The sequence below is a fragment of the Cephus cinctus genome, unplaced genomic scaffold, assembly GCF_000341935.2.
Source record: "Cephus cinctus unplaced genomic scaffold, Ccin1 Ccin1_scaffold0525, whole genome shotgun sequence".
Taxonomy (NCBI): Eukaryota; Metazoa; Arthropoda; class Insecta; order Hymenoptera; family Cephidae; genus Cephus; species Cephus cinctus.
In genome coordinates, this window is record NW_014333186.1 from 77,302 (window position 1) to 85,446 (window position 8,145).

At 35.2% G+C, this 8,145-nt stretch overlaps 5 protein-coding genes across 9 annotated transcripts in view; 2 read left to right on the forward strand and 3 right to left on the reverse strand.

The window, feature by feature from the left end:
* The window catches only part of LOC107268360 (protein bric-a-brac 2), a 16,895-nt gene extending 14,384 nt beyond the window's left edge, over positions 1–2,511 (forward strand). Inside the window, exon 6 of one of the 2 annotated variants that reach the window (XM_015741064.2) lies at positions 1,019–2,070. In XM_015741064.2, the coding sequence (XP_015596550.1) occupies positions 1,019–1,302 (284 nt within the window). In that variant the 3' untranslated portion in view covers positions 1,303–2,070. Of the gene's footprint in view, positions 1–1,018; positions 2,071–2,238 lie in introns of those variants that run through there. The other variant, XM_015741066.2, reaches the window with a different exon arrangement.
* Positions 2,468–3,236, reverse strand: LOC107268364 (NEDD8). Its single transcript, XM_015741074.2, has 4 exons — positions 3,099–3,236; positions 3,004–3,021; positions 2,758–2,870; positions 2,468–2,680 (listed from the first exon to the last, which is right to left on the reverse strand). Exons 1-4 carry the CDS (start codon positions 3,114–3,116, stop codon positions 2,596–2,598), a joined length of 234 nt encoding a protein of 77 aa, XP_015596560.1. The 5' UTR covers positions 3,117–3,236; the 3' UTR covers positions 2,468–2,595.
* A 539-nt stretch (positions 3,237–3,775) lies between these two features.
* On the reverse strand, positions 3,776–4,308 carry LOC107268363 (transcription and mRNA export factor ENY2). Its single transcript, XM_015741073.2, has 2 exons — positions 4,156–4,308; positions 3,776–4,091 (listed from the first exon to the last, which is right to left on the reverse strand). The coding sequence occupies exons 1-2, from the start codon at positions 4,203–4,205 to the stop codon at positions 3,863–3,865; spliced, it is 279 nt and encodes a 92-aa protein (XP_015596559.1). The 5' UTR covers positions 4,206–4,308; the 3' UTR covers positions 3,776–3,862.
* Positions 4,309–4,444: 136 nt separating this feature from the next.
* Positions 4,445–7,647, forward strand: LOC107268361 (PQ-loop repeat-containing protein 1). 2 transcript variants are annotated; one of them, XM_025085690.1, is made up of 5 exons: positions 4,445–4,599; positions 6,057–6,390; positions 6,535–6,671; positions 6,790–7,006; positions 7,185–7,505. In XM_025085690.1, exons 2-5 carry the CDS (start codon positions 6,143–6,145, stop codon positions 7,372–7,374), a joined length of 792 nt encoding a protein of 263 aa, XP_024941458.1. In that variant the 5' UTR covers positions 4,445–4,599; positions 6,057–6,142; the 3' UTR covers positions 7,375–7,505. The 2 variants fall into 2 exon arrangements, with proteins under 2 accessions (XP_024941458.1, XP_015596555.1); XM_015741069.2 differs by lacking the exon at positions 4,445–4,599 and having other exon boundaries at positions 6,107–6,390; positions 7,185–7,647.
* On the reverse strand, positions 4,621–5,950 carry LOC107268362 (mitochondrial import inner membrane translocase subunit Tim21). Of its 3 annotated transcripts, none has more exons than XM_015741071.2 (5): positions 5,809–5,950; positions 5,425–5,622; positions 5,107–5,348; positions 4,940–5,039; positions 4,621–4,856 (listed from the first exon to the last, which is right to left on the reverse strand). In XM_015741071.2, exons 2-5 carry the CDS (start codon positions 5,617–5,619, stop codon positions 4,707–4,709), a joined length of 687 nt encoding a protein of 228 aa, XP_015596557.1. In that variant the 5' UTR covers positions 5,620–5,622; positions 5,809–5,950; the 3' UTR covers positions 4,621–4,706. The 3 variants fall into 3 exon arrangements, with proteins under 3 accessions (XP_015596557.1, XP_015596556.1, XP_015596558.1); XM_015741070.2 differs by having other exon boundaries at positions 5,723–5,874; XM_015741072.2 differs by having other exon boundaries at positions 4,940–5,033; positions 5,723–5,871.
* Positions 7,648–8,145: the final 498 nt, after the last annotated feature.

Below are 8,145 nucleotides of genomic sequence, written 5' to 3' on the forward strand. Positions count from 1 at the left end.
GGGGGGGGGGATAATGGGAGAGAAGGGGGGTTGATTAAAAAAGAGTGTGAGATGAAATGAATTTAGTCGATATAATAGGGAGGGAGGGGTGGACGGTACGGGAGATATTCGTGTAATTACTTTTAGTTTATTATTTATGATTGAAGTTGAGGAAGGTGATGATAAAAATTGAAAACTCATTCGTATAATGTGTCATTACGTAAAAAATCATGTTTCGACTTATACAGACGAGGGTAATGAAGTGAAAAGAATATTGAGAAAAGAAAAAAAAGATATTTACATATGGAATGAGAGGAAAGTGAGAGATATATACGAGAAACGCGGGGGGTGGGAGATCGTAAGGGGGATAGAAAGAGAAAAAAATAAAACAGAACACGAAGCCAAGTCGTATACTAAGCGAATTAAAAAAAAAAACCAACCAATGTAAGCGAAAAGATATGTGTGAATAAAAGTTTCATCAACTGTGAAAAAAAAAGACTACGAGCACATGCAGTGAATGTAGAATGAACCTTCCCTAAAGTTAAGTGTCGTTGCGTTTATACCTCGCTCGTCGTGCTTTTCTGTATGGCAGTGCCTGAGCAAAGACAAGAAGAAAAAGAATCTGTTGCCGATTGTTCGTTTCTGTTACGTCATCGACCATTACTCCTTTATGTACATCAATGTGCGAAATTTTTAGTGGGTAGTCGTTACACTAGGTCACGCTCAAGACTGCTACAGTAAAATAGCTACAGTAGAAATAGCATAGTATATGCTGAAACGTAGACGGCGAACCCTTGAACTGTGAAACCGCCATTGCTAAAGATAATTTCTTTGAAAAAAGAATTCGTATACCGACTGTACCATGTATGTGAAAATTTAAGTTAACTGAAAGAAAAAACAATATGTATTTTTAAGGAATACCTTTTGACATGGTACGCCCTTTATATTCTAATTTGAGTGTATTAAATGTTGAACAGTTAAAGGGTCGACCCGTGAACTGTCCAGAGGACTGGGGTCACGAAAATGTTATGTGTTGCAGGGGGGGTGGGACGAAAACGGAAGCATGTTGGCGATACAACTGGTCAGGTGGTGGTGCAGGGGCCAGGGCGTTTTTCGTGCAGTCTCTGTGGAAGTGTATACAAGCACCTTGCTTCGCTGACCCAGCACCTCGAAGTGCATCGCAACCAGACGACCTGCATCCTCTGTCACACCACTCTCAGTCGTAGAACCGACCTGCGTCGTCATATGCGCTTGAAACATAACATGCAATGGCAAAAGAGCATCCGCAGACATCGCGGCCCTAAACAGGAACTCGACTCCTAACTCGACTTCTATGAACGCGAATTTTAGTCCATGTAGCATTTAGGGACTGCTATTATTATTATTATATTGCTGAAGCGACGGCATTAACTTACTAGTGATACACATGACGTAATAGGTGTAGTCTTATTGCTTCGCTGTGGAGAGGCTTTTACCGATCTCTTTATGAGATATTTTTTTTATTTCCTACGCAATTCCCTCTATTTTCTACTTTTCTTTTTTCCCTCTTCTGCTTTTCTCTGTCTCTTTTCGTCAACGAACCCCTTCGCCATTTCGCAAAATATTTACTCGCTTTATCGAATTACGAAGAATGTAGAAGAATAACGAAGTTTGCGAACGGATTTTATTTACTTGTAGTTTACAATTTCGGATGAAGTGTTGTTAATCTAGTCATTTACTTTAGCTTGTTCTTGAAAATTTATGTGATAAACTTTAAAGGCGTTTTGATAATAAGTATATTGCGAAATACACGTTGTACGCTTGTGCGGATAAATCGTGCGTCATACGTAATCACGGTAAAGAATTTGCTTGCTAGTGAGTATATTAGTATGATCGTAGATAAGCTTTCCATGATCTTTTGAAAGAATGCAAAGAAACAAAGAAACTTAAAATATATAGGTTGGCGAAGGGGTTGAACAACCCTCAGAGGATCTCATTTACAGTTAGTCCGTCCATGTATCAGAAAGCACCTCGTAGGCCCCGCACAAAAAAGAATGAAATGTTACTAAGTGCATTGCTGTGAAAATAAAGAGTATTTGATGTGTAAAGAAACAGTAGAAAAAATATTCGCGTTTAAACGCCCGGTTCTTCGACACGGTTCACAATTTGGTTCTTTTAAATAAACGGAAAATGCTTATATTGACTCTACCCCCTCGTATCATGATTACGGTACGCGCCCAGACGAATGAGAGATTTTAAAGATTCCGGTCGATTTTATAGAAATCGGAGATTTTCGAGTGCAGCGCAGCATCCATTCGCCGTTGCTACGTTGTTCAAAGTGCGATGTCACTTTCACGACGCAGCATGCCCTGTTGCGACACGTTGCATGCAAGCACGAACCAGCGATGAACGCTGCGGCCTACTGTAGTATCTGCAGAAGATTCTTCAAGACGAAATGGAGCCGAGCTACGCACAATAGTCGCTATCATCGAACCGAGAAGTCCCAGAGTCCAAAATACAACTAAATTATTTTATTAAATAATGCTTGAATACAAATGTATGTTGTGGTCTGGGACCTGCCCGCGTTGCACGTGACGTTTTAGTGGAGAAGAAGCAATTGACCCTCATGGATTTAGGCTACAGACCTCCTCTTAGTGCAAGCACAAGATGTAAGACGGAACCACCTTGTACTTTGTAATCTTGTGCTGTTTTCTCATCGTTCCTGAAATTCATGTAGTTAGTATATGTCACAGAATATTCCCTAGTTTTCCCAGATTATTTAGTAATGATGAGACGTACATTTGTTTACCAGAAAATATTAATCTCTGTTGCTGCGGAGGAATACCTTCTTTTTCCTCAACACGCTCCTTGATCCTCTCAACCTTATCTGTCGGTTCTATATCTATTTCAATCTGGAAGAGTCCAAGGTAAGTTATATGCTGATACGTTTGTTTAAAACTATCCTAATGAAACTGGTAATTACACCGTTTACTTAAATACCGGTACCGGTCCTTCATACCCTTAGATTGCTTTTTGGACACCTACCTCTTTTCCAGTGAGAGTCTGCAAGAAGCGTGAGGTGGTTAGAAGTCATTAATATTTATATCTGAGAAATGTATCAAAATGATATTCAGGCTTACCTTCACCTTGATCAACATGTCTTAACTATTAATTAGCTACTTTCTGAAACAACTATTACTTTATTATCCGTAAAACCGTCTACACTATCGAAAGCAGATGCTACGCCACGGACAATAACTTTGTTGTAGAATAACGTAAGTAAGATGAAAACGCCTATCGTGTACAGTAGTAACGAATATCAACGCTAGAGTGCTTAGAAGGCAAGGAAATGTCCGCACTTAAAAAAAAAATGTGGCGGGATGTACTGAAATATTGAATATTTCGTCTCAAGACGTAAACATTTGTTATTTTCAAAAACATTAATATTTCATAGAAGATAAATACGTATACTTCAATACTTTTAGAAATTATGAGAAAAGCGTATAACTAAAATATTTCTTGTTCATAAATTGTGTTATGTGAACATATATTGTACTATTTGTATAATATTAATTAAACAATAAGTACAAAATGCCTCAATGTATTCAGGTGAGTAATCAAAATAATAGAAATAATAGTTTTCATTTATTTGCATACAAATATCAATCATATCATCTACTCTGTGAAAACCAAACAAAAAATAATAGTTGAGGATCAGTATTATAAAATTTTATGTACAAAAATCAGTTGAAGGTTATTGTTGATTACTTTTAATGCTTAAGTCACCTCTTCATGGAGATTCTACTGGTTTGTTACCTTCTGTTTATAAGCTGGATTTAATACTAATATCACGAGCATACAAATTTGTAAAAAAGTAATTTTTATACAAATTAATACTAATTCTTCACATCTTCAAACTCTCTTCTTGCGACATCAATTGATTTTTTATCTTCTGCAAAAGTTCCTTCTTTACAGAATCTGGTACAAGACTTCTTGCTCTGCTTGTGACCATTGACAATAAAGTATCGTATGTAATATCCTGTCCATTTTCCTTAATCAATTCCTTGCAGATTATCTTTACTTGATCACGCCAACCACACTCAACCAAACGACGTCGCAGTAACTCTTTTAACCTATAAACAATAATTACTTATAAAATTGCTTGAATAATTGTATGAATAATTAGTCGTAACTTACACATCCCGATCACCAGCCATGACTAATCTTTGATGTGGTGCAGTCTTCATTTGACACCTTATATTAATATCTTTTTCAAATTGTTTGAATTCTTGATTTTGTTGTTTACGTTCCAGTAGAAACTAGGGGAAATTAATAAAGTGAGGCATCAGTGTTGCCAATACCACAAAGTACGGTTGGCTAGAGTTTTTGGACCTGTGTGAAGGTAATTGGCCGACTTCACACAGGTCATTTTTTTTATAAAATCTGTTTGGAGAACTGACGGATGTATTAAGGGATCATAAGGAATTTCGCATGAGCCATCAAGGGGTTGATATTTCTGTGGAAATGAAACTGATAGAAAATGATTGTTAATCTTGGATACTATGCTTCTACTTCACTTTTGCAAACAATTTTTCTTAAAATACTGTTATTTTGAATTTTGGTTTATATTTTATTCTCATGGTAAGTAACAGGTCCCAATGATATGATGATAACTATATACGGAATTTTATTTTTATCTTTACATTATACATCAAACATTATCCCTGTCTTGGAATTCACATTACGTGTTACATGCTTAATGTCTCATTTTGTATAATTTTATTTGTATAACCATTCGTATTAAGTTCATGTCTATTATCCTCTAAAACAATTATATTATGGGCATAATTTTGTACTTGAACAATCAAATATATATACTCATAAACACCATCCTTTCCCTGCGGAAAAAAAATATATAACAATTGCACTATTGATTTTAATGTACATATTATAAAAGAGTGAACAAAAATTATTAACTTACATTTTTCAAATCAGCTTGAACAGTTGCTTTCTCCCTAGTGCCTTTTATGTAAAATTGTATTTTCATACCTGTGTAGCCATCACCATCATAGTAACTGTAACTAGAAATGTAACAAGTCATTACATATAAAAGACATGGATTGAAATTCAATACAAATTATATCTGACCTGAGACGACCACGACGACCTGGTTGGTTACTTGCATGGGCTGTAATTGGTGGTCCAAGAATACTCTCTATGGTTGTGTCTTCCAAACAACGTTTCAATGTTCTGTTATAAACAGCATTTGGACTTTCATTAGAGAACAACTCTTTAAGAATGGTATAACCTATTACAATAGTCACTCCCAAGCCAATTAATATTACAACAGAATACCAGATTACTTTGGTATTTTCTTTAACGGAACCAACCTAAAATGCAAAATGATTTTCAATTTGCGAAAACGTGAAAAGGCTGTTTAGTTTTGCATATAATTAATATACATACATCAATATACCCAACTTTTGAATTCGTCTTAGATGTCGTTGTAGGAACAGATTTATTACTAGAACAACGAATTCCTTGAAAGATATTATTTTTTAAAGAACCGTTTAGTAGAACACAGTAAGATGATGCTGGAAACTTTGAAAGTAGCGCATGTCGCTGTCTTAATAAATGATAAATAGCTCTGGTGGTAGCCATTGTCTGAAATAATAGAAGAATCAGCCTTATTCTTTATTGGGTATGAATTAATGTAAATATTATGTTAAAAATAACTTAATATCACATCAAACAACGGTACTACCTGCTGCAAATAAAATCGGAGTACCGGCCTCTGCCATTAATAATGCATTACACAGAAACGAAACCTTATACAAAAATTTTAATTACCACATTTTCTTTCCAAAGTGACACTCCGTTATATTTACGTTACAAAAGAACAAGTGTGATATTGCCTCAAAGTATATGTCAATTTAGTACTTCGATTTCTTTTAAAAATTGTCCAAGTAACGTATTTAAATATAAATGATCTTCATGAACCTCTCAACTGAAACGCATTGTGATATGATAAAATTAAGATCCTTGCTAGTATTTACTTATCTTCGGCAAAATTTAATGAAACAATTTTAAACCTTAAGTTATTGGCGCGATAGTCAATCAACAGCAGGATAATAATGCTTATCGCCGTCATAACACCTAGTAAACAGTTGCACAAGGTAACTCCATGCAGCAGAAATTGACCTACCGTGAGAGGTATAAAAAAACAACCATGAATGTCTTTGAAGAAAACTATCCAGACTTAAGTGTCAACCAAGTCATTAATTGGATTGCCTCTGGAGCAATGATCTTTGGGGGGGTTGTACCTTACATTCCTCAGTACAGAGAAATTAAACGAAAGAATGATGCTGAGGGTTTCTCCCTTTACGTATGTCTAGCATTGCTCATAGCAAATACTTTACGAATCCTGTTCTGGTGTGTACATAAATTTTAAACTATTCTTTAAATAACATGTCGAGCCTTATGTAATAAATGAGACACAATTAAGATCTGTTTGAAAATTACAATGAATTAAACTTTTTGAATGTTTATTGTAACACTATTTTATTATTTATTTAGGTTTGGGAAGCATTATGAGTTACCGCTTTTACTACAGAGTATATTGATGAATATAGCAATGCTGTTCATGATAAGAGTCTGTATAAATATACGCAACAAGAACCAAATTATTAAATCTAGGGAACGTGTGTTCACAGGTAATATACATCATAGTTGTATTTTATTAATCACATCTTATCTATTATCTGTATATTGTTGGATATACATTCATCTAGAGTTCTCTATTATTTTCTATTTGGGTATTAATTTGGATAGATTTGGACACTAAGTACTTTTGGAAATGGACAGACTTCCAGTCATATCTAGACTTCATGTTACTCTTTGCGGCATTGGGTTCTATTATAATGTATCTCTTTGTGGATGTATTAATGTTTGTCGAAACTGTGGGACTACTGGCAGTTTTAACTGAAGCGATGTTGGGTGTGCCACAATTTGTTCGCAATGTTCACAATAAATCTACTGAGGGAATGAGGTAAGAATTTAATCAATGTCCTTTATAATATATATATACAATACAAGTAAATATCTTTTCTTCGTGTAATAAGCTGTAATGTATCGTCTGCATTTTATAACTTTTGCTTGTTATTATTTTTCATACACTGAATGATCAGCGACATGCTTAAACTGCATTAAAATTTTTAATGTTGTAGCATAACTATGGTAGCTATGTGGACAATGGGAGACACGTTCAAAACATGTTACTTTATCCAGCGAGAAGCACCTGTACAATTTCAAGTTTGTGGAACTTTACAGGTGCTGATAGATCTAGCGATATTAGGACAAGTATACATTTATAGAAATAACACCAGTCTTGCAAGAACCATAATACGAGCAGACTAAGAGTAATTTTAAAAATATTAAGTAAAATTAACCATCTAATCAATGTAAATAGTATTTTCTCTTGACAAGTTACGTGCTAGAGTAACACGTATATTTTAATACCAAATAATATCAGTGAAGCACAAAAAGGCCTTTCTTCCAAATTTAAAAGCTAAAAGTTTACATTGCTTAAGAAATATTTCTATCTTGTATTATACATTTTAATAAATAATAATTCGATTAATATGAATTCGCCGTGTTTGCCAGTAAGCGAAATAAACAAAGATGAACGAATCCTTCTGTTCACAGTCTATGGTCAACCTGGCCTATGCCAATCACGCGTCAGGTTTAAAAATAATAACCAACCCTGTGTTCCGATATAGGCTTTCAATACTGTGTAAATGACATCATTACTGTATGCAAATAAGATGGCCTGCGACCGGTCTGTTTTTATCAGTTGCAATGTTCTAATTGTATAACGGAACACGGAAAGTATCTACAGCAGAGATGAGTAGGGAGATGCTCAACGTTACGACTTTAGGCGATACCAAAAGCATGGCGCTAAATCGTAGCGGCGAGTCCGGAAGAAGGATTTTGTGATCATCGCCTCCCTCGATAATGCGTATCCCGTCGTAGCCGAGTTAAACGTGATCACGAACGTATAGCTTTGGAGGCAGAGGTTCTCCGCTACTCACAGCCGGTTCCCAAAGCAACCCTTAGAATGAGACCGGGAGCTATAGAACTTCTCAAGAACTATTGAAAAAGCCTATTGTTGAAACATTTTTAAGATAT

Bases quoted from the DNA above. Each gene is read 5' to 3' on its own strand.
- LOC107268361 (XM_025085690.1), top strand. From the start codon at position 6,143: ATGCAGCAGAAATTGACCTACCGTGAGAGGTATAAAAAAACAACCATG. The intron at 6,672-6,789 runs GTAATATACATC...TAATTTGGATAG, and splicing joins TAGGGAACGTGTGTTCACAG to ATTTGGACACTAAGTACTTT. The intron at 7,007-7,184 runs GTAAGAATTTAA...TTAATGTTGTAG, and splicing joins AAATCTACTGAGGGAATGAG to CATAACTATGGTAGCTATGT.
- LOC107268363 (XM_015741073.2), bottom strand. From the start codon at position 4,205: ATGAAGACTGCACCACATCAAAGATTAGTCATGGCTGGTGATCGGGAT. The intron at 4,092-4,155 runs GTAAGTTACGAC...TATTGTTTATAG, and splicing joins ATGGCTGGTGATCGGGATGT to GTTAAAAGAGTTACTGCGAC.
- LOC107268362 (XM_015741071.2), bottom strand. From the start codon at position 5,619: ATGGCTACCACCAGAGCTATTTATCATTTATTAAGACAGCGACATGCG. The intron at 5,040-5,106 runs GTCAGATATAAT...TTACATTTCTAG, and splicing joins GGTCGTCGTGGTCGTCTCAG to TTACAGTTACTATGATGGTG. The intron at 4,857-4,939 runs GTAAGTTAATAA...TTTTTTCCGCAG, and splicing joins TTCAAGCTGATTTGAAAAAT to GGAAAGGATGGTGTTTATGA.
- LOC107268364 (XM_015741074.2), bottom strand. The intron at 2,681-2,757 runs GTACGTCTCATC...CATGAATTTCAG, and splicing joins ATATTTTCTGGTAAACAAAT to GAACGATGAGAAAACAGCAC.